At 62.3% G+C, this 24,222-nt stretch overlaps 2 protein-coding genes across 2 annotated transcripts in view; one reads left to right on the top strand and one right to left on the bottom strand.

Annotated features, from left to right (window-relative positions):
* Positions 1-21,890, bottom strand: part of STS (steroid sulfatase) — a 77,608-nt gene extending 55,718 nt beyond the window's left edge. Inside the window, exon 1 of the mRNA XM_054581027.1 lies at positions 21,823-21,890. Coding sequence (XP_054437002.1) covers positions 21,823-21,836 — 14 coding nt within the window. The 5' untranslated portion in view covers positions 21,837-21,890. The remainder of the gene's footprint in view (positions 1-21,822) is intronic.
* Positions 21,399-24,222, top strand: part of PUDP (pseudouridine 5'-phosphatase) — a 29,376-nt gene continuing 26,552 nt past the window's right edge. Inside the window, exon 1 of the mRNA XM_054581030.1 lies at positions 21,399-21,489. Coding sequence (XP_054437005.1) covers positions 21,420-21,489 — 70 coding nt within the window. The 5' untranslated portion in view covers positions 21,399-21,419. The remainder of the gene's footprint in view (positions 21,490-24,222) is intronic.

Genomic DNA, 24,222 nt, shown 5'->3' with positions numbered 1-24,222 from the left:
GACAGCTCCCGAGAGCTCGCAAGGAAGAGCGCGCCCGCCCCCTAGGAGTGCGCAAGCAGTGGGAATTTAGTCGGGGCACGCGCCGCGATGTCTCTGAGCCGGTGGAGGACATCTGGAAGGGTTACACAGACCCCACGGGAGCATTCCGGCTTCCCACGGGCTCCTTTCTTGCGAAAGAAAGCACGTCTTTAGCTGGCGAGGTCCAATGACAAAGCTCCTAAAGCCGCGTGGTCTTTCTCCATTTCCCATGGTGGAGACTCCGCCTCGTGGCTGGGAGCCCGCGTTCGCTTCAGACCCACCGGCAACAGGGCGGGGACTGTGAAGAGCCGCGTTGAACAACAGAGCCGCGCTTCGGCCTGAAGCACGGCTGACTCGGCATTCGGGACGCAAAATCAATCCCTGAAATCCGCTGAACATGAGAACATGGACCCCGTGGGGGACAACCGTGACTGCCTCAGAAGCCACGTCCTGGCCACGGAGAGTCCGAATTTTCCCCATGGACGCCACGGGTATCGCCAGGACCTGGGAGGCCACGTTCCGGCCGCGCCGCGCAGCGGTGCGCTCTGCCGGCTGGGGTTCCCGCGGAGGCTGCAGGGTCCGCTGCGGACCTGCCACTTCACACGGAAGGTCACTGGAGGTGCACAGGCTTGTTCTCCTGCGGGCGCTTCCTCTCGCCAGGGTCTCCGCGTGCCACGTGGCGTTGGGGCGCAGCGAACATGCCCGCCGCCCCGGCTGCGAGCCACTGTGTGCATGGCTGGGTCAGCGCCGATCAGACGGCCTCCCCTGTCCTCGGGCCGTGACCCGGGGACATGTATGTGGACAGCGCCGTGAAAGGGGCCTCCCCAGAAGGTTCCCCGAAAGGATCTCTGTCCTGGTCGTCAGCCTTCGCCTCTCTTGGCGGGCCCTCGCTGGGTGTGTTTCCCTGAGAACAGCTTCAACAAGCCGGGGGGGCGGGTCAATGTCCCCATGGGCCCCGACAATCGGCGGACCTGTCTCCCCAGCCTTACCATTTTACGCTAAAAAACGACAGCGCAATGGATTTAGAAATGTGTGTGGAGAGAGTCAGAGGCTTCAACAGCACTTCTGTTTGTTTGGTGGCTTTCCCGGAAAGTAGAGTCCCGGGTTCTTTGCCTGGCAGACCCGCCGGTCCTGCCGACAAAAGCAGGAAGGCCGCTCCTCATGGACAAGGCACGTCCCTCCCTGCAGCCCCAGCTTTGGGTCACGGCACCAGGCAGCCTGCCACCCAGGCCTTGGGACGGCTTTGCTGGTTCCGGCCTGGTAGGTGGCGCCTGACTTACGAAGACGGTGTGTCAACTTTTGAGCGTGGATTTTCAACTATGATTTACAGGCAGACGCGTAATTACTTGCTTTCCGTGTAAAATGATTAATCCTGGTCGCTGGGGGAATTTATGGTGCGGGCTGGCTCTCTCAGGTGAGGACGGTTATCAACAGCCTGGCGCGTGACAGGTGGCCCCCGCCCGGTGCGGGCACGGTCATTAAACAAACATCCTTTACAGCCACCGACATGCTCAGGACGCCTCAGGGCAGACTTTTGCTACGCAGCTGAGGGGGAGACAACCGAGAGGCCCAAACCCTGCGCCGACCGCGATGTCTGAGGAGCGCCGTCCGGAACTAAAACCCAAAGGCCGCGATTTATCGGGCGGAGGCTGCCGGTGGCTCCCTGGCCCGGCGTCACCCAGGAGCGCAGCGGCCACCGCAGCAGAGCCCAGCTCTCCGGACCCCCATGCCACGTCATGCATGTGGCAGGGGCTGTCCTGTGCACGCAGTGAGCGTTCAAGCCTGCTGGCGTCGGGCCCGGCACAGCAGCCCAGGGTGGCGACTCTCTGGCACCTTGTGTGGGCCCAGTAGGGCCTGGAACCCGCGGGACCGGGGACTGTTCCTCCTGCTGTGTGGGCAGTTGGTTTCAGAAACCAGAGACGCCGGGCAAAGTGCCCGAGCCGTCCCAGGTGGCCCCGTGGGTGGGGCAGATGCTGCGGTCAGTCGCTAGAGGAAACGCACTGTGGCTTCCAGCAGCAGCACGGCAGGAAAGGGGAGGAAGGAAACGGAGGAGGCCTCGGCGGAAGCCTGTCAGGGCCAGAGGCCATGGCGGCGGGCAGCAATAAACTCAGGCCACACACCTGACCCGAGGAGGAGCTGGAAGCCCTTCCGTGCGACCTGTGTGCGCAGACGGAGGGGCGGCTGCGTTCCCCTGGGAGGGCCTCGCCTTTCACTGGGGTTCGCAGGAGGCCTTGGGGTTGTACTTCCCCAAGACGCGGGCTGTACCTTGAAGAGGGCAGTGGGCAGGGCCACGTGGCCTTAGTGCAAGAGACTCAGCCCAGAGCTCCCGACGTAGGTGAGCGGGACGTGAGTGTGGGATGAGTTTTTTTGAGAGGGGCTTGGTGGGGAGCAGAGGCAGAGTGGGCCGGCTGGGCATCAGGGTCGCCGGTGTCCTGGGGGGCCCGCTCCCGGCCGGGGCGGGGAGGGGCGGGCGCGGGGCTGCTCCCCGGTGAGCGCGGAGGGTCTCGCTGGGGACGGAAACCTTCGCGAGCTGATGGATGCCGACGATCGCCCAGCCCGGTGACTCCATAAATCACCGTGCAACTGGGGGAAGTAAACGCTATGTAAAACATGCCTCCACGGTGCTCTCATCGTGCAGTTCATCGGAGTTATTTCCAGGAAAAGTAAGACCGCAGCCTGAATTTTCTTTGTTAACGTGTGCGTTTAGAAGGGCGCGTTTCCTCGAGTGCCACGGACGAGGCGAGGAGGTTGGGTCTGCGGGCGTCGTGCCCGGTGGCTGTGCGTCGCTGCCGGGGCGCGTCCGGCCCGCCCGTCACCCTGGCTGCTTCCACCCACGGGCGCTCCCTGGGAGTTCACCGCAGGCGGGGCCGGTGCTAAAGCTCGCCTGCTGCCCCTTCCAGCTGGGCGGGGGGGACGTGTCCCAGGGCCCCGACGGAAGGGGAAGTGGCTGGAAGGTGAGCCTCGGGCTTCCCTGAGGCAGCCCAGCCGCAGGCCACGCGACGTGGCAGAGAGAAGCCCCGGTCTCCGCGCACGCGGCCCCAGGGGAGGTAGGAATGGACCCAGGAAAGCCAACAGCGCGCCCGGCGCGGCAGGGCGGCGTGGAGGGAACGGCTGGCGTCACGTCCAGCAAGGAGTGACTCTTGGGACACGTTCGAGAGGCACAGGTGCCGGCTGTGGGCGTTGGGGGCTTCCGGGTTCGGTGGAGGCCGGCGCGGGGGCAGGCACAGTGCTTTTCCTTGCCCCTGTTTGCAGTGTGAGCACCTGATGCTCTTCGTGGACAACAGACCCAAGTTACCCACGTGTAACGTCCTATCACATGAAGCTCACGTACCCTGGTCTCGTAAAATGTTTAGGAGAAGAAGAAAAACAGCTACGATTGTTGGAATCGTTTGATTGCCATGGTCTATCTCTGAATGAATGACTCTACCACGGCCGAGCAATCAGACCAAACGTCAGTCTCCTAAATGCAAATGCCACCTGACAAAAACATGCGTATTCTATGGATCAGGGCCTAGGATATAGCATTAGCCATGGTCATGGTGCACATTTTACCATCAAAGCGTATTGCCATTAGACAAAGGTGGCCAGCAGATGTTCATTCTTACCCATCAAAGTCACTTCCGTTCAATTATTACCGTTCTATACACGGAAACATCAACGGACAGCCAGCCGCTTTTCTAAACGTGTCTCCGTGGAGGTGGCGATGACCTATCCGCGTAGATGCTCAGCCGCAGTGAGAGAGATTCCGCCCAAGGATCCCTGCTCCCGGAACACTCCCCGCGGAGGGAGCAGTGTGGATCTTGGCAAGAAGACCGGACGGCCTGGTGCATGTGGCGATAAGGCAGGTGAGGGTGTGATGAGCTACGGGCGGAATGCGAACGTCTCTCAGGCCCGCGCCCCCGCCACACAGCGCTACACCGTGGTCACGAAGGCCACCCTAAAAAGCCCGAGAAGTCCCTCAAAACATGGAAAAAGAAGCGGCCAGTGACCCGGCAGTTCCACTTGGGGGAGTGTATCCGAAGAAACTCAGAACGCGAGTTCGAAAGACTATGGGCGCCCCTGGGCTCCTTGCCGCCTCGTTAGCAACCCCCACGATTTGCAAGCAGCCCAAGGGCCCGTCAGGAGGCGCGTGGATGAACCCAGTGGTACCGTTACCCCGTGGAATACTCCTCCGCTGGGCACCGTAACACGGCCTCCCCATTCGGGACAGCACAGGCCGACCTGGACGCTATTACGCTCTGTGAACGAAGCCCGTCAGAGACAGCCAGACGCCCCGTGGTTTGACTGAGGAGGCAAGGCTTACGGAGCTGGGCAGACACGGCGAAGACATGGAGAGGGACAGACGGGTCATTACAAAAGAGTCATCGGGATGTCAGTCCAGCGCAGGGAATCGAGTGAATGATATCGTCACAACGGTGTGGGGGGCCACGTGGGGACTGGACTGATGCGGGGGATCGCTTTGTAAAAGACATGACTATGGCGTGCCCCTGAAACTCACGGAAAGCAATACCGCATGTCGGCTGCAACTGGAACACAAAATGAGGCCGAGCAAACCGCCGGAAGAGAGGCGTGCGCGGCTGGCGCCGTCCCAAGCCTGGGAATCTGACGTCGCAACAACCAGCTGTCGCACGGATTGCACACCAGGACAGGGCCTCAGGGGCGACGGCTCCCGTCCCCCTGTGCACTGCTCGCGAGTCCAAGTACCTCGCTCGCGGAGGTCGCTGTGTGAGCCCAGCAGGTGGCTGCCAGGGCGACGTGGATGAGTTGAGGGAAGAACTCGCCGGGGCGGCCGTGCCCCTTGGAAATGGCGGGGGCGGCAGTGCTGAGAGGCAGCTGGGTACGGGAGGGCCTCCGCCCTCCGTGCCAGGCAGCCGAGGGTCCCTGCACGCGTCCCTCGCCTGCGGGTCCCGGGCAGGGATCGTCCCGTACGGGCTCTCTGGCACGCATGCCAGCGTCTCGTGGCCCGGGGCGTGCCACAGGGAGGGCCGGGCCGCGGCCCGGGGCGCCGTCGTTCCTGCAAATAACGGGTCCGCCGTCCCTCAGGCCCTTCTCTGCTGTTACGTCTGAGAAAACGCCTCGTCTCATGGCTTGTCCGCTGGACGCCAGGGTGTTTACGGAGGGGATGAAATGGGGCTTGGGAGAGACGAGCACGTGAGCACAGCAAACCCAGAGAGCGCGGCTCCCGGGAGAGAGGGGATGCAAAATAGGCCGAGGTTCCTGGGCCCTGGGCTCCAGACCCCGGACCTCGGACCCTCTGGCTGCGTCCCGGGCCAAGGCCGGGGAGGCGTATCGGGGGCTGCGCTGCGGCGGAGAGAGGCCAGGCGGGAAAAGGAAAGCGGGTGGCCCGTCCCGCAGAGCAGGCAGGCAGCGGCGCCCTGTCCAGCAGGCCCTGTCGGGCCCTGGCTCCGAGCCCAGGCCAGGCAGAAGAGCGTGTTCCACGCACTCACCGACCGAGCGGCCCCTGGCGTGGCGGCCTCCCCCGGGGCGCCGGCCCGCCTCCGGGCCCCGCGGTGCCCTCTGCGAGTTGTCCAGCCTCAGAAAACACCCCGAGATCTTTGTCATGCCGAGGAGGCGCCGCCGCAAGGCGCCAGGGCGGCGTGACGGGGCCACCCGCACCCGCAGGCCGGCTGAGGCCCCTGCGTCACTGTGTCCCCTCGGAGCCATGTGACCCTGCATGTCAGGTGACCTGCGTTTTGGGGACTCCCCCCTCCCTTGTCTGACACGGCAGCCAGAGGCTGCGGCTTCCCCGAAGGGCTGCAGGGCACAGGGAAGCAAGCCTCGCCTGGCAGGCCGTTCTGGCTCCGCCCTGGCAGAACACGCTCCCCGGAACGCCGGCTCTGGCAGGAGGTGCTGTAGCCCGAGACAGACACGCCTGCTCCACGAGCACCCTAAGAGCGAGGAGAGCGTTGCACTCCTGGCAGAAAGCAGGTCGGAAAGTGTGGCCTCGAAGGACGACGGGAGGCAGCCAATCCCCTCCTGGGGGGACCCCCAGCAGAACCGCCAGCAGAGCCTCCAACAGACACGTGCACCCCCGCGTGCCCAAAAGACACTCGTCACGATTGCCCAACGACGGAAGCACGCTGGTGTCCCCCCCCACCGAGGTGGACACACAAGCCCAGGCGGCCCTTGCACGCACTGGACTCCGGCCCCGCCGCGAAGAGGGAGGGCGCCGATGTGCGCCGCCCGACGCCCAGAGTCCTTGACGGACGCGGTGGCGCGTGAAGGCAGCCGGCGCCGGAGGCCCGGCCGGCGCGTGAGTCCACGTACAGCGCACGCCCAGAACGAGGCGGCGCACGCACACAGAAAGGGGCTCCTCGGAGAGCAGCCAGCCTCTCCCCAGGGCGCCCGCACGGCACTCACCCGGCAGTTTGCGCAGACGGTGCACCAGCTACTTAGAGACACAGTGGTCGCCTGGCCGGCAGCCCCGCTGCCCGGCAGCTCGGCGGGGGACGGGGGGCGGGGGAACGCCAGGCAGGCTCCCTGGGCCCTGGCCGCGTGTCTTCCGGGCCAGCCGCCCTGGGCCCGCGCCTTTTCCGTGGGTCCTGTGCCCTCCGCAGAGCTGCAGCTGGGGAAGCGCCTACCGTGTGCGGGCGAGCTGGCGCGGAGCCTGTCTCCTTCCAGCCCGAACCTCGTGAGCCACGCAGCCTCTGGCTGCAGGCACGCGCGTGGTTGCGCCCTCCTGGCAGACTGCTGACTGCATCTGTCACCCGGGCCGATGGGCGGTGACAAGTCTCTGGAGCCCACTCTTGTTGCTGACGGTGGCTTCTGATATGTCAATCATTTGATCGACCCGGAATGCCCACGGAGCCTTGCGACATCCGTGGGGACGAGTCACCCGTGGGACCTCTGACAACATGGACCGGTGGCACTCTCTAAAGAGAACGGGCATCGTTCCCCTCCCCCCCGGAAGGGGACTCGGCAGACACATAGTACAGTCTCAGCCTGGACCAGCTGTTGTCAGTATGGAGGGACTTTGCCTGCCAGGGCGCACGGGGACCCGGCGGCATCTGGAGGGGCCTCTGAGGTCACCCCTGGTGGGTGGGGCTCCCGGTATCCAGTGGGCAGAGGCCAGGGATGCTACTAACTCTGTGACAACGCCGAAGGCAGCCTGTGACAAGAGCGTGAGCTGGCCCCCGCCCTCTGCTGGCCGCCACGCTAGGGAAGTGCCGTCAGCCAAAGCCCCGCCCTTGTCATGTTTAACTGCTTCTCCACGGCCGAGCTCCCCAGGCGGGGTGAGTTTGTTGCCTTCCCCGCCCGCCCCCAGGGGACGTTCCACGCCAATGAGAGCCTCTTCCGTGGTCACAGTCGGGCGGAGCTCTGGGCACGCCCCAGCGGCTGCTGGAGGATGCGGCTAAAAGTCCTACCATGGGCAAGACCCGCCCCCCCCCCCCCCCCCCAAGGAAGCATCCTCCAGCCACACAGCAGCACCGGAGCTCCCGGAGAGGCGCCGCGTCGCAGGGACACGCAGGCTCACCGGCCGCTCGCCTTCCTTCCTTCCCAAGCCAACGTGCACGGGGGTGCAGGCTGTGTGTGGTTTCAGTGGAATGCACCGGAGTGACACGGGTTCGTAAAACGACCCAGGTGCCAGGTGCCTCGTCTGTACAGGGCGGTGCGTCTGCACGCGCCCACGGCAACCCTCCTTCCCTCACCGATGACCCCGCACCCCTCTTCTACCTGCCCACCCCCTTCCCGCCTGGCGACCCCCATGCTGCTGTGTCTCGGCGCTTTTCCTTTTCGGGGTCGCTTCAGATCCGACAGAGGAGGTGCCCCCCCCTTTTCTTCTTTGTAATGGGATCGCAGAGCTGGCTTCGTAAAAGTCAAGCCACGCCTTTCCCTGGGGTTCCCCCGGGGCACGGAATTCCCCAGCAGGGGGCCCCGCGGCCCGCGGGAGGTGGCCGGCCGTGGCGGTTTGCGTCTCAGGTGTGTGGGCTGCAGGGCCGGGGTGAGAGGCGGCTGGGCCACAGGGACCAGAAGGCACAGCCGTCCTGCCCGACCCTGCTCGCTGCCTCGGGCCGTCCGACTCTCCTGCCGCGACCGCCAAGCGTGGAGCGCGTGCACGCAGGGCTGACTCGGCTCTGAGCGGCCGACGCAGCTGCTGCGGGTCCCTGGGAGCGTTGGGGACCCTCTCATTGGGGGCCTGCCACCGCAGGTGTCACCGTCATCGGCTGCGTCAAGTCACACGACTTACAAACGAGCCCTTTCCTGCTTGCAATTACGATGCCAGGGCCACGGTCTCCAAACGCAAGCTCGGGGGGGGGGCAGAACATTTTCGGACTTTCGACGGGAACGGCTTTTTAACGCATCCGCATACATACAGCAAAGGTATTCAAAGACCACGTCACCGTCTGCCTGCCTCCCAGTCAGCTTTTGGGGTTCGGACTGGACGCTCGTTTTCTTCACAGCGGCTCTCGCCTCGTCACGCACACCCTGGACTACCTGAACCCAAGGCCGATCGCCGAGCAGCACGACGGGGTGGGTGTGAACCACACTGACTGTGGCCAACACTGCCCAATACAGGCTCCTATCACATCATCAAATCACGATGTTGTAGGCCTTAAACGTCTACGTTATGATACGTCGATGACATCCCAGCAAGTACTCTGGAATATATCTATTTGTCGTTATGTGCTTTCCCATATACTCCTTTTGGTTTGGGACAGAGGACGATGCGTCTGCCATGTGAAAGGCACCAAAAGCAAAGGCAGCATTGGGAAGAGGAAGTTGTGAAGGCAGGCAAGGGAGAAGTAGAATAGGTACACTCAGTGTGCACATGTCATATACGTATCCATGTATAAGACATGGATTTCAGGGCAAACGTGTCCTGGAATACTTGGCACCTCCAGCAAAGTGCTGGGTAACGGGGTGTCGTCACACACAACACACACACACACACACACACACACACGCACGGCCAACGAAGTGGCCACGCACCTTCCGTGGGATCAATCAGGGCTATGCAACCTGACCTCCGTTTGACACTCTTTGCTTCAGGACTAGCGTCTTGCCAACCCGTCCAACGAGTTACCCAAAACACCTCATTTCCAGCCCTGCGGTTTCCTTTTTCCCTTCTAGAGTTTGGACGGAGGGCTGGCCGCCCGCCTGTCGCACGGAAGCAGGACCCAGAGAGAGCACGTGCAGCCCCCCCGCCCCCTGGGCAAGCCCGCCGACGCCGGCGCGCGTCTTGGCCAACGCGCTTGAACACGGATAATGGCAGAGTTTCGTCACACATGAGAAGGGTGCAGGTCATGACCCGGGAAACCCGCGCGCAGGGACCCAGGTCAAACCAGCTGGACCGGCGCCCGGCCCACGCGCCGCGCCGCGTGGGACGCTGTAGACAACGGAGACCGGGGTACGACGCGCGACCTCCAGGCCTCCTTCGTGCTCCCCGATGCTCCTTCTCGTCTCCACCTCCCTGGTTCTAAACCCGAGGGGGCTTCACCCTCCGGGAGACGAGGGGCAACGTCCGGGGACAATTCTGGAGACAGGCGGGGGTGCGCTGTGGCATCTACGGGGTGGACAGATGCACAAGACAGCCCCAGCAGAGAACTCTCCTGCCGCCACGGTGCCCAGGGCCGGGGGCGAGGGCCCCGCGCTACAGCGGGGGTGGGCCTCTCGCCGGCGACAGGCCTACGGCAGGGCGGCCTCAGGGGACGCTGGACAACATCTGCGGACCCTCTGGGTGGCTGCGGTTTGGGAGGGGGCGGCTCTGCTTCCATCCGTGGATTCTCAACATCCCGCAACGCACAGGGCGGTCCCTGCTCCCGCCACGGAGCGCACTGTGTCCCTGTAACAACGGTCCCAACGATGACTGCGAATGTGAACCCCAGGGAAGATACCTTACCGAGGCAGCCAGCCCCCCCGTCGACCTCTGACAAGAACCTCCGCCTCCTCCCCCGCTCCCCGGGGACCACCGAGAGCCACGCTGGGCCCTGCGCCCCCGTCTCAGCTGCAGGCCCCTTCTGCAGAGCTGCAGGTCAAAGCCCAGCGCGGGCTGTCTGCCTGCACGGCACCCCCGACCGGAAGCAGGGTGTTGTGCGGGCCACGGGCACTTCCAGGGTTTCAGGACACGCGGGGGTTGTTCTCCTTCCTGGACGGCGTGGACGCCAGACCGCATCTGTGTTTCATCATCGCGACATTGCTGATGGCCAGCCAGCACAGGTTAGCGCTTGTTGACTCAGCGACCGGCTGCGACGGGGTTAATCTCCAAACAAGGCAGGAATTTTAATGAGAAGACGAGATGGAAACAAGCTCTGAGATAGAGACAGGGCTGCCGAACTGGTCTTACAGATTTGCCCACAACCTTGTCTCCTTGCCTCATCCGGCCTGGGAAGGGAGGCCTGATGTGGCCTGCTTATGCTTTGAACGCGCAGAAAAGGAGGCGTTCTCTTTTTTTTTTTTTCCCCGACGCACCGAACGCTTTTACGTATGCCGATCGTGATACCATCTCCGGGGAGATGAATGTTGGGCACCGTGTCAGCTGGTACCTCTTAACGTCCTGCAGACTCCAATTCATAGCCACGAGCTGTCAGGTCGCGTCACGTGTTTCGCGAGACACAGAGAGCCGATGGCCAACGACCGGGCAATGGGATGGTCTGTCAGGAAGAACGTTTCACCGTCCTTCAGAGGGGCAGCCTCTCTGACGACAGTCCTTTTTATGCGCCCTCCAATCCCACCCAGAGAACAAAATCAATGCAGACATGAAGATTGAGAAGAGAAGCTCGCGAGAGCTGGGCATCTTAATTCACTAGCATCATTGCCTCGTGATCATGGGGAGGGTTCACCTGAAAACAACCACAACGTCTCTTTTGGGGGAAAAAAAACAGCGCACGCGGGGTTAGCCGGTCATCGGTGCGTTGGCGACGGCACGCCTTGCAGAGGTTACGCGGTGTCCGGTGGCTCTCGCCTGCCGTTGATAGCAATTTTCAGGCTACCGTGGTGGTTTCTGAGCCACAGACTCATTCCGCCCCGCCCCTTCCGAAAACCGGCCTGCAGAGCGAAACGCCGCGTCGGCCATGGGAGCACTACGCAGACCCGCGCCTGACCCCAAACCCACGCAGCCTGTTTAGAAACACTCGCCTCGCCTCCGCCGTGTGGCGGGGATGGGCACAGCGTCTACGTGCCAGGCTCTCCACGGGGGACAACGTTCGGTTCTGTGGCCCGTTTTCAGATGCCCACTGCAGGGGCTGACGACCAAGTTTGAAAATGCACATGAAAAATGCAAACAGGAAGAGCAAAAACAGTTTTTAAAGGGTGAAATGGCTATTAATGCCTCTGCGTATTTGCTTTTAAGAAAAGCAGCAGATGCGAGGCTTGGAGGAGCACCAGTCTCTCGTGGCATACGTTTGAGGGCAAATACGTCTCCTTTATAGTCATTGTATCTAACCTAGAAGCCGTGGGCCTCCCTATGATACATCCCTGTAGTGACCTCCATTTCTCTTGAGGAAACTATAGCTCCAGCACAACACTCTTTACTGTCTCATTCCGTCTGCTGGGTCCGGCCTCCACGCTCTCCACGATTCTCCAGCCTGTGTTTCCAAACTACCATCTTCATCCAGAAAGAAAGAGACGGAAGAGTATTCCCCTCTTACTTTCTTGTCCCTACAGACCTCTGTTTCTGGGCCAATGAACACAGGAAAACATATGAACCACACTGTTGCCGGTGGTTTTAAACAATTTTTTTTTTTTTTTAAACAATGGAACACTCCAGGTGAGAATGCACAAACTTTTGCCCTGGCTGGGTCGCTCAGCTGTGTCAAGTGGCATCTCGATACCCCACGGCTGCCCGTTCCATCCCCACGCAGGGCGCGGACAAGAATCAACCAACGAAAGTACCAATAAGTGGAACAACACATGGATCTCTCTCGCCCCCTGTGAAGTAAAAAAAAAAAAAAAAAAAAAAAGGAATCTACGAACGCTCATTCCTCCCACAGAAGACAGTTTAAACCTCTGGCTCCCAAGGGCTAAGACGTAGCTCTTTCATGTTTAAAAATTAGCCCTGACTGTGCACAGGCTCCATTCCAGAAAGAGCAACAGACGCAAGCCGGCACCCTCCTCCTCCTGAACCGGAGGCACGAAAGTAATTATCCCCGAGGCCTCTGTCAGTTACTTATCTCAGTATCTCCGCTGCAGCGGAGAAAAAGACACTCCTGCAACTCACCGGGTCTTGCGAGGATTTCAGGCAGGGCTGCTCCCCGGGACCTCGGACACTGTGCCTCCCCGCAGGCACCTGGCCGGCGTTCCACTCCGCGCCGCAGCCCGGCCTGCCGGGGCGTGGACAGCCGTCTGCCAGCCGGTCCGGGCAGTTATATGGACCATCTCTAGCGAGCTGTCAGGTCACGGCTGGGTAATTGGTGAATCTATCATAAAAAAGTTATTTAAGTGCTCGGGCCTCTCCGCCTGCCCATCCCTCACACCCCACGTGTTTCAGACATAAATCAGAGGGAAGCCGGACTTCCTGGACGGAGTGAGCCTATCGCGGCAGGCACGTGGTTGCGTTCTCAATCTTTTACTGCGATCTTTATTTGCCGGTTGGAACCCTGACACGGCGGGGGGGGGGCGGGGGGCAGCGGCGGGGGGGGGGGGGAGCACGTTGGCCGGGAGCATTGCTGTGTGCACAGCAGGAAAGCAGAAGTGCTTGTGGGGAGTCGCGGTGGAGGACTATTGGACGGATGAGCGTAGCCACCCAGGTGCCCGTAGAACTGGGCTCGCACGCTGCTGCGGGGGTCGGCCGCGAGGCGCAGGGTCATGTTTGGGACGCTCTGGCCGTGGCCTGTTGCCCATCAGCTTGAGAGGTGAGCCCGCCCACGCCCCCGGCACACGGAGCCCCGAGGAATTCATTCCGTGTCAACAGCGAGGGCTCAGCCATGAGCAAGGCCGCCTGGCACCCGCGTGGGTGGCAGCATGGCATGTCGCTATCAGCGCTGGCTGGCGGAGGCGCGGGGAGTCGGCTCCCACACCCTGGGGCCATGGCTTCCGGGGCTCCCTTTGATATCCCCCCGCCCCGCCGCGCGGCGTGTCTTTGGCTCTGTGTAGGGGGAGAAAAGGAAAAAAAAAAAGGAACAAGCCACGCGCGGCATCCTCGGCCTCTGCTTCTGTGCATCCCCTTCTATAAATAAAACATGGCTTATTTTTAATTGTCGTGTGTGCTGTGCCCCCGGCTGCCGGGAGGCGCTCCCGTCATTAACACCTCACGTCGTGGCTCACATATTTTACATCGTGAGTGGGAGCCCGGGGTGACGGTGCAGCGGAGTCGGAGACAAATCGCGTACCATGAGTAAGATGACGGGAGTCGCCCGGGAAGGCGACGCTCGGGCTCCCGGGGTCTGTAGGGGTCGCGTGCCCCGCAGAGCAGGTTCACGGCGGCTCGTGAGCACGCCCCCCCCCCCCCGTGGGCAGGACGCCCCAGCTCACCGCTCGCGCTGACCCTGCGGCGCGGGTGCCCAGCGGGATTCCGAAGCCCTGCGCGTTCCATTCCGGGGGGGCGCCGCCCCAGCTCGGGCGAGGCTCCGGTGGTCCAGGAAGGTGGGGCCTTCGGCGGGCGCAGGTTCCGGCGTTCTCATCCCCGCCTCCCACGCACCCCCCCCCCCCCGAGGCGGCAAGTCTGGCCCGGGAATGGATGTCCCTCTTTGGCAAGTCTCAGAGGACAGGACAGAACCGATGCCGCCTCATCGAACTGCGGGAGCCTGTGCGCCCGGAGCCATTGTGCATGAGGCCGAAGCGGCAGCAAGTGCGGCTCTGGCTGCCCCGGCTGGGAGCTGCTTCAGGCCGGCCGGCCGGCCCTCCGTCATCTGCGCGCTGACTTCCCTCGGAAGGGCACCTTCCCGGGATCAGGGGAGCCACCCCCGCCCTCCGCCCCATCTGCTACTGCTGAGACGGGTGGGGGGCACGGCCTCCTCCTCCCCCGGAAGGAGTCTTGCTGAGCCAAAGGCCCGTGGCTGCAAGCCGGTCCCCGCGTAGGGTGCCCACCGGTCACCGAGACCATCGGCGGTGTGTCTTCCTGGGAGGCAAATCTGGCGTGCACCCTGGTGTGTCTTCCTGGGAGGCAAATCTGGCGTGCACCCCGGAGCGGCAGAGCCCCCCCCCCCGGTCCGTGGTCCCCCGGCCTCCCCAGCCTCGTCAGGGGGACGGGGGTGCCGGCCCCGTGTCCCTGCAGAGGCAGACTGTGACCCCGGCCTCCCTGAGACATGTCGCTGAATGCCTGGCGCTGGGCTCGAGAGAGCGGCTCCCTGCCCTGGGGCAAGGGCCGGACGCCAAGGCCTCAGAAAGCCCTTCCCAAGCGTCCCCCTCGGTCCCCTGGGACCCCAGCCCGTGGGGCCCCGCAGCCCAGGGTGGCGGCAGCGGCTGCCCACACCCAAGGCCGCCCAGGGCTTCCCGCGCAGCCCGCCGGCCGGCGCTCAGCCCCGCCCCCAACGACCCCGCTCAGTGAGGGACGCAGGCCTGGGCAGTGGGGGGCGCGAACTCAGCCCCAAGGCGGCCGCGGTGACCTCGGAAAGCACGTCAGCTGTCGGGGTGCCACCTCGTCTGCTGCAGGGCCGGCAGGGTCCCAGGCGTGGGCAGCGTTACAGGTACGGGACGAGGGCCCGGGGCGGCACGCCTGGCCCGTGAATAGATGTCCCTGTTCGGCACATCTTACAGGACAGGCCAGAACCGATGCCCCTTAATGGACCCGCGGGAACCGCTGCGCTCGAAGCGCAGGAAAAGCAGAGGCTTCGTTCTGTTACCCTGGGTGGGGGGTTCGGGACGTTTGCCAGGGTCCCCCCCAGCGGACCGTCGCGGGCGCCACGCGGGGCCCTCCAGCTAAAACCGGGCGCCCCTGCTCACTGGGGTCTCCCGAAGGAGAACCCCGACGCTGCTGAAAAATTCTAGAGGCCCCCGCCCCAGGGCAGGAAGCAGCCGCCAGGGATGAGCGGGCCAAGGCTCGTTCTCCGAGACGGAGCGTGAAGGAGGCCAACGCCTGCTCTCACGGTGTGAGGGCCTGGAGGCGAGGAACACGCTTCTGGCCGTGGGTCAGGCGACGGGGACGAGCGGGACGTGGCCTTCACACAGGGGGTCTCCCCGGACCCCATCGAGCGCAGAGAGCCCGGAGCCCGAATCCGCCGCCGCCGCCGCCCGCGCATCGTCCCCAACTGCGTGCCTTCCTGCTTCCTGCGCTGTGCCAGGCCCCCCGCGCAGCCCCGAGTCCCTCCAGGGTGCAGGCCGCGATCTTCCCAGCCCCGGCCGGGGGCGCGGCCGCCGTCGCCACGGGCGCGGAGGGGGCCGCCAGCCTCACGCCCTGTCCTAGGTGCGGTGCTCAGAGGCGCCCGGGCGAGCCGGGTCGACGCGGGGAATCCCGCAGGAAAGCCGCTCAGAGACACCACGCCCCACCCCCAGGGGAAGGCGGAGCAACCGGAGCAGGTGCGCGGGGTGTCTGTGGGGCTCGTCACGGCCTTGCCCTGGACACGCCGCCTGTGGGGACTGAACTGAGAGCCTTACGGGTAACCCCCGGACAAAGGCCTGGCGCGTCACCACCTTTACGTGGCCACTGGCCATTCTGGGACGCGGCGCTCAGGGCCGTCGGTGGCCACGGAGGAGCGGTCGAGCGGCTACGCCGGCCGTCGGAGGCGGAGCTGAAACACAGGCTCCTGCAATGTTACTTTTGAGACCTTAACGTCACAGCGGCCCACACCGGGTGGAAACGTGCCCGCGAAAGAGCAAAATACATGCACTGGGCTGCTGGCTTCATCTCCTTCACTGGACTTACTACGTGGCTCTCAAGCCTGTGCGGTTACGAACGTACGTATACATCCATGACAGAGACACGTTGTATATAAATATACACATGCTAGGAAGTCCTTTCTTGTTAAGCTTCAGGCTTCATGTACGTGTACTGACGTACATGATATGTGTATATATGTCAATTCCAGATGCTTCCATTGTATGTAATGATTTTTCCTCTTAAGTTTGAAGTCATAGCCGCACACATTTCTTTACGTATATGATGTGTGTCTATCTCAATGAAATGTGCTTACATCATGTATAACGACCTTTCCTCTTACGTTTCTTAAAACCACCCACCCCTGTTACTTATTACATATACCACATTCATATGTGTACGTGTTAGAATTACGAAATGTTACATAAAGACATCTCCTCACGGTTCTGAAAAGTCACGCACACGGGCACTGCACGCACCGAACCTGGCGGTGCGTGTCTCCGTGGACACGCGTTTGCACGCACACATCCTGTTCTCTTCGCCTTCGCGGCCCGAGGTCCCTCAGGTTCGCAGTCCGCGCAGGCTGCTGTGCGAACGTACGCTGCGATTCCAACGCAGCGGTGGCCGGCGCCTCGCTCCCACCCCGCAGGGGGCCCCGGCGCGGGCCGGGGGGCCACGCAGAATCCGAGAGTCCCGGCCGCGCCCAGCCATCACGGACGTGTGGCCCGTGAAGAAGCCGGGAGGAACCAACCCAGGGGGGAGTGGCCCCTCGTTCTCCTCAGAACACGGACGCGGCGTGTGCGGGGGCTGCTGCGTGACAATCAAAACCGCGCAGCGCACGGGGGACCGTGGACGGGCGCGTTTTCCCCGGACACCAGTGGCTTGTGCACACGTTGCCTGGGGATGAAGGAGCGACGGGGACACCCCCCGTTCCTGGTTTAGGTCCCCGTGGGGAGGACGAGGCGGCGGCCACCCAGCGGGCTGCCGCCGCCGCCACCTGCGGCGTGGGGGACACGGTCAGGCAGTCCGGTCACGCAAGCACGTTGCTCGCGGCTTGAGCAACATCCACGCTGCACAGGAAAAAACGAGGGTCTTCTTGTGGGTTTTTCTCCGTTTTTTGGCTGATGGTCTCCAGAATCTATCCCCCTCCCCCTCCTCTTTTTGGTACAATCATGAATGTATTTGATTTTCACATTCCTTATCCATTAGGGTTTTGCTGTGGATGGCTTACCCGCAAGGCAGGACAGTTTAAAACACAGGGAAAGATGTAAAAATAGGTGGTGGCGTTTGCGGGCTCGCTCGGACGGAGCACACCCGTCCAGGACCACACCTGCCTGCTGCTCCCTGGCAGGTGTGTGGCCTCGGGCGACGCGCTGCTTCCTCGCACCGCCCCATCCTTGTTTGTAGAACAAGAATAATTATAACAAGAATAATTACGCTGCGCCTCGCCAGGTCCAGGGGAGAGTGAAATGGCGGCTTGTTTGCAAAGCAGCGAGCGGAGCTCAGCCTGGGAGGGCTGGTGGCTCCAACCGAGGCTGCTCTGAAACCAACGGCCAACGTAACCACGAACAACCCACCGCCCTTTAGGCTGGGCTCTCGGCGCCTGCCCTGGATAGGTGCTCTGGCACTGGCCAGGGCCCCCCGCCCCCCGCGTAGCCCAGGCGTGACTCTGCCTGGCCTCCAAGCCTTTCTGCCGGGCCAAGGATGTCCGCGCGGCGCAAGGTGCTCGTGAGAGACGGCGCACAGCCAGCTGAAGCCGAGCACAGACGCGTGAGAGGCTGGAAGGTGCGCAGGCCGGGCCTAGCCCAACCCTGCTTGCAACTCCGGGGCAAGAGCCACGAGGGACCCACCCGGCCAACGTCCGCAGGTACCTCTGCCGTAAACACTCCTCCTACCCGACGGGTACTACAGGGAGGAGGCAACACGACAGGGTTTGGGCAGACCCCCAGCAGGAGAGGGGATGAAGGAAGGAAGCACAGGGGCCGGGAGAGGAAGGCAGACGGAGAAGGCCGAGGAAGGGAAGGAGGCGCGCGGCCTGCCTAGGGCGCACTGAAGAGCTGGGCCAGCTTCCAAACATAACCGGGCTCCAGCGCCGTTCCAAATACAACACAGAAAGCAAACACACGGGCCGGAGCGCGGAGAAAGTGAGCCACCAGAGGGGTGACGTTTGCGGAGACGGAACAGACCGGCCCGTACAAGGCCTGCGCCCCGCCCCCGCCCCCCACACCCCCTGGCGTGTATTTGTAAAACAATGTGTATGTATTCTTCCCTGGTTAAACGTCAGTCCCCTTCAAAGCACTCGCCACCTCAGGCCATCGTTGTATCGAGATCATTGTTCCCGCTGCGCCACACACTTTTGGATCTTGTCGCTTCCGATGCCTTTTCGCGGCTTCTGCGTTTCTGGTTTCCCCTCTTCCGTCTCGGCAACACGTTGCCCTCGGAGGACTTCTTTTTTTTTTTTATCCGGGAAACAACAACAAAAAAACTTGCTTGCGGCGAGATGGGGTGAATAGGCAGGGTGGGGAAGGGGGTCACGCTGCTTTTGGTCAGAAACTGCTGACCACTCCGCGTGGTGTGGGCGTGTGTGCGCGTAAATCGCCCGCCATGGAATGGGCAGATGCCTTGAAAGGGTCTTCAAAAGACTGCACTGAAGCCGAACGCAGCCTCTCACAACGACGCCAGCTGGGTCACCAATACACATGAGAACTCAGCGAGCAGGGGAGGCCTTGACTACAAGGGGCCTGCCCAGCAGAGGATGATTCCATTTTGGGGTCCCCCTTGGTATCTGTTTGTATACATCGAACGCTGTATGTCTTCCTCTCACAGTACATGGCATGTTTCCGTTTATACGTCGCTGAGGAAGTACCGTGATTTTATGAGTCCCACCTGTGGTTCGTGAGCGTCTGAGACCCCTGTGCTACAGGTCACTGGGCCGTCCCTCCTGCCGCTCACGTTGTCGAGGAACGCGAGCGCTCGCCCCTTGGGGAAAACGGGTTGGCACCAACAGGGATAGCCCTGGCTCGGTGGCTCGGTTGGCGGGAGTGCCATCCCACACTCAAGAAGGTGGGTGGGTGTGACTCCAGGTCACAGCCCACGGAGGCTCAGGGTCTGATCCCTGGTTGGGGCGAGTGTGGGAGGCAACAGATGTTTGTTTCTCTGTCTCCCTTGCTTTTCCTTCCTCTCCCTCGAACATCAGTGAAAACTTACTCTTGGCTGGGGATTCTAAAATAATAAAATAAAAACGCGCCGTGGTTGGTAGAAGGAAAACTCTGTCTCTTCCCAGAAGCCGCCCCCATCTGACCGTCAGAATAACGAAAAGCTGAAAGCGTCGCGTCGGCTGCGCAGAACCCACTGGGGACCACAGATGTTCACTGTTTTCCAGGCCGGCTCATGGCAAAACCATGTCGTCACAACGTGTCGTCAGACGACACGGTGCTGTCAAAGTGATGGGGGACCCCCACCTATGCAACACATGCTTCCGAACACTGTGGCGAATAACTGAAATAGGGAAGCAGCTGTGGAGAAGCACACCGTTCGGTTTCCGCGGCATCTCTTCCCCCAGCGACAATGACGTTCTGGCAGTTCTGCCCCAGACGAAGGGGGAGCTCCCCGCCCGCAGGCGGGTTCCTGTTAGCATACGAAAGGGACTCTCCGACAAGGGCCCTGCCCGGAGCTGCAGGGGCTAGAACCAGGCAAGGAGGAAGCTCTTCAAGGAGCTCCGCCCTTGCCCGGCTGACAGCTTCCTCACCTGAAACGCTGCATTTGCTTAGCTTTTCGCCCGCTCCCTAGGTGGCTTGCAAACCCGGGCCGCTCCCTGAGCTCCTTCCTGGCTCCTCCTGGCTGTGCGGTGAGCATCCGGGGGGTTGCTTGGGTTCACATTCTTAGGCCTGGAGCCGCGGTGCCTGTCCCTTTTCAAAACACTCCTTTTCTCGAAGGGACCGGCAGAACCGTAATGCTGCCCCAAGGGGCAAGAAAAACAACCCTCTGGTTTGCAGGTCCATGGGTCTCGAGACAATGGAAAGAAACAAGCGCTCTAAAGGGCCCACCCAGCAGCGGGGCCTGGGCCTGCTGCGGGGGCTCCACCCTCGTGGGCGACATGAATGTCACAGGGGGCACGGTGTCCCCCCGGAAAAGGGGTGTTAGAGTTCAAACTCCCAGGGCTTATTGGAAAATGTGGCCTTACTGGAAAACAAGAGTCCTCATGTAGGTCCTCGACCTAAAAACGGGCTCAGGAGGGTGGTGGTCATCTGTTAGGACTGGTTTCCTTCCCTAAAGGGTACGTCGGGGCACAGAAATAGACGCGCAGGGAGAAGACCGCAGGGAGACCCGCGGATAAGAAGCCCGCCGACAAGCCGAGGGACGAGGCCTCGGAGGAAAGGAACGAGGCTGACACCTTGATCTGAGACTTCTGGCCTGCTGAACGGGGCGGCGAGACCTTCCTGCTGTTGAGGCCGCCCACGCCAAGGTCCTTTGGGCCATGACCCAAGCAAGGCATGCTGGGTCACCACGCCCTAGCTGGCTGATTAATTTCCTTCTCTGAGGTTCTGCATTCTCACTGGAAGATCATGATGGGATTAAGTGGGGCAAAGTCTCTTGACAAGAGCAGCTCTAAAAAGACATAAGTTAATGAAACATATACTGTTTTAGCATTGCGCTTGGAGGCAACAGAGGCACCGAGGCCGCACAGCCCTGCATCGGCGATCAGCTTGCGCCCAGATTCAGAAGTTGACCCCACACACACACCCCCTCCCATTTTAAAGTCTCTGGAACTTTCTCCTCTCTGCTTCTTGCAAGGTCTCCTCCTCATGCTTACACGTGCGTAGGCAACGTCAACGACCATCATTCAGCGACAGGGACAAAAAGGTCTCCCTGAGCGTGGGGCAGAAATGCTTGGCAGGATGCATTCAGAAAGGCTGGAAAAGGAAGAAAAGCCAGAGCAACCAAAGACTGATCGGGCTAGAGAAGGCAAAGACAGCAACGCCTGTTTTAAGAGAGTCTTATTATCTGTCTTTCCTATCAGATTCTGGTCTTCGGAGTTTGCCTGGGGACAATGCACCAGCCAGGTTGCCCGGAGGCGCGCAGGAGATGCAGCTGCCAAGGCTGCAGACCCGCGCGCCGCGCGCCGCGCCCAGGGCCAGACGAGCCCTCCGCGGGGGCGGGGGCTCCCGTGCCCGGGGCGCCTAGCGTTCACACGGCCCGGCGGCTCGCAGCGTGGGCAGCCGACCCCAAGCATCTCTGCACCCCTCCCCGCAAAGCCCGCGCCAAAAACCCCTCCAGGCTTTCCTTTCTTCCGCACTGCATGCCCTTTCTAACTTCAAGCCACGCGCGTGGCCCGACCCCGGGAAATAGGCTCCGCGCGGCCCCCTGACCGAGCATCCCGGCCCGTGTGCGAGTGCGGAGTGGTCGGGGGTGGATAGGCGCCAACTTGTCCCGGCCGCGACTCCTACGCGACAGGCAGAGGCGGTGCGGTTCGGGCCGCGCAGCTTGGGGGAGGCCCAGGGCGCGCGTGCGCACCGACGGCCGGCGGAGGGGGGTGGTGGCGGCGGGCGGAAACAGGAGGCCCAGAGCGCGCGTGCGCGGGACCGGCGCGGGGCGCGAGCGCGCGGAGGCCCGGGGGCGTGCATGCGCAGAGCGCCTCGGCGAGCGCGGCGAGGCCCGGAGCGCGCGCGCGCCACCGCCCCACCCCCACCTGCCCGCGAACGGCGACACCATGGCGGCGCCCATGCCCGTGCCACGGCCAGTCACCCACCTACTCTTTGACATGGACGGCCTCCTTCTGGGTGGGTAGGCTGCGGGCGCATCCCGGGAGGGCTGTCCGGGGAAGGCGCGGGAAGGGAGCGCGGGCTCGCGGGGCCGCGGTGGGGCCGTACCCGGGACCCCGCGGCGGGCGGCGGGGCCGCGCGCGGGGCCCAGGCGCCGCCGCCGCCGCCGCCGCGGGCACCCATTTCCGGTGGCCGCGCCGCGCGTGGGTCGCAGCGCTCGGGGACCCCCGCGCGGGCAGGAGGCTTGCGTGAGGCCGCGAGGGCTGCGGGCGCGCGGGCCGCCCCGCCTCAGTTTCCCCACCTGCACAGGGTGCTGGAGGACCCCCAACCCGCCTGCCCCGGTGCACGCACCTTGCCGGTAGCATCCTGCAGGGCAGCTGTCCTCAACCTGCCGGTGTGGGGACATGTGACAGTGTCTGGAGGCATTGGCGGCACCCTCCGTGGAGTGGGGGTTGGGGATGCTGTCCTCCAGAGGGTGGAGGCCAGCGCTGCCGCCGCCGCCGCCGCCGCCGCTGCTGCGCCGCCCGCAGGGCCAGGCCCAGCACCGCCCCACAGCACCGGCGCCCTCATGTCGGAGTGACCGCGCGCCGCTGGACACTGCCTGGCAGCTGCCGGGCGGGCGGCGTGGCGCCCCGGCCCCAGCCCGCCGCCCCCTGCGCCCTCGGAGTCCGCCTGTGCACCCGAGAGGCTGCCAGGGCGAGAAGCGCGCTGAGTTAACGCACTCGAGAGGCTTTCGGGCCTGTACGCGCACTAAACAGCCCTGTAGGCGGTTGGGGTAGGTCCTACCGTCACCAGCCACAGCGCCTTCAAGTAGCACTCAAAGGAGCAAAGGCTCCGTGAATAAATAAAACTGCAGCGAGGCCTGGCGAGAGCGCGACCCCGGGCCTGACCCCGCAGCCTCCAGAAGGCCTCCGAGGACTTCAGCCAGGCCCAGAGACGTGATGCAGACGACGATCTGCTTAGGGGGGCGGGGCAGGGGGGTGGATACCTTATTCCTTCATCTCCTAAAATCCTGGCAGGCTGCAGGAAATGTTTGCGTTGACGGATTAAAACCCAAACCCCCCCACCCCCGCCGCAAGGCAGAGAGGGAGTGACCGGCGGGAGGTCACCGGGCTCTGAGAAAAGATTCCAGATCCTTAGGACGGTAAATAGAAGGGATGGTCTCCTCTCAACAAAGGCAGGCATGACTTTGTGCTCGGCTCATCGCTTTGCTAGGAGGTTCACTAGCAATGAGACCGATTGTTTTTAAAGGCACGCAAATAAAACAGCCGCTTGGCTAGGGACCCAGAGAGAGACACAGATGAATTCCTAACGAATAAAAAAAAAAAAAAATCCCCAGAGAGGTCCCTAATGGGAGAGAACAGGGCGGCCAGCCGCTAATTCTGACATGACTCAATTTCCCAAAGCTCCCGGGATCCGTCAGGACAGCGTGTCGACGTGAATTTTCCTGCTCTGGTGTTTCAAGCAGTTAAACCATCCCATTCCTCACCCTCTCATGAAAGGTCCAGAGAACCTGCTGTGGGGCCCTTATGAATTTTAACGCGCACCGCGACGTCTCATGAAAATTAAACTTACCAAACTTCTAAATGAGCCGGATGTGGGCTTGGGGCCGAGGTGCCACAGCCGTTCCCCGAAGCGATGAAATGGGCCTGCCGTGGCCCTGCCTGTGGGTCGCGAGCAGCCAGGGCCTCCTCTTTGCTACTTCACGCCAGTGGGCTGGGGCGGCGCCTGGCTCGAGGATCTGAAAACCAAGAGCAGGTGGCATGTGCCCAGACAAGACCTACCTCCTTCCTCCTTGCCGTCTCCTGCCCTTTCTCTCCTTTCCGGCCTGGCCGATTCTTGCGGGGGGTCAGGCTTCAGGCACCTGTCTGAGGAATTCACCTTGAGCCTCTCTCTCGCTCGCTCTCTGAAACGCATTAAGCTCTACATTGTAGAATGTGCTAGTTTATCTCACTGAACCTACACAGCCAGGCCTGCTCTGATTCTTAAGTACCTCCCTTAAGCTTATCTGTTGCCGGTGCAACAATGTATCGTCCGTTCACAGTGCGATCTTTTGCAGTAGGTCTGCTTTTTGAGGTTTTGGATCCATTTCCCCAGGACGGTCTCTTTGTCCATGTGGCCCCGATACGTGAGGCTTGGCTTTCTTTTCGGATTCTTTTCTCTCTTTTTTTTTTAATTTTAGAACTATGGTTATGGATTTGAGAGAGAAAGAAAAATAGAGAAACATCAGTTGGTTGCCTCCCCCGTATGACGGACGAGGCATCTACCCGCACGCTGGGTGGGCCCCCCAACCGGGGATCGAACCCCCAGCCTTCCCGTGTACAGGACGACACTCCAACTGAGCCACAGCAGGAAGGGCCCGACGGATACTTGGTTTTCAAGGAAGCGAAACTGAACGCAGAGCGTTTCATGGGAAATTGTTACAGGGTCGGAGAAGTTTGTATAATGGGAGGGGAACGAGGAAGTAACTGCAGATTTTTACAGGGACACCGGAGCGCTTTTTGGGGTGTTTTGAAATGCGCCCTTGCCATTGTTCTTCAAACAGAAAAGAGAACATAGGATTCCATGGTTGTTGACACAAGGCAACCGCTGGCCCCGACCCAGGTAATCCTTGCGGCTTTCCGTGCCACGTAGGGCGCGAGAACGGCGCGCTGGGGTTGTTTACGCACCAGGACCCGGTTCTGGAGGAAGCAGCCAGCCAGCCGGCTGGTGCTCAGCGCCCTCCGAAGGAAGGTCCTCTGGTAGGTGAGC

The sequence above is a fragment of the Pteronotus mesoamericanus genome, unplaced genomic scaffold (genome assembly GCF_021234165.1).
Source record: "Pteronotus mesoamericanus isolate MK-2021 breed Mesoamerican mustached bat unplaced genomic scaffold, CSHL_Meso_final contig_65, whole genome shotgun sequence".
Taxonomy (NCBI): domain Eukaryota; kingdom Metazoa; phylum Chordata; class Mammalia; order Chiroptera; family Mormoopidae; genus Pteronotus; species Pteronotus mesoamericanus.
This window is presented reverse-complemented; position numbering and strand designations above follow the sequence as displayed.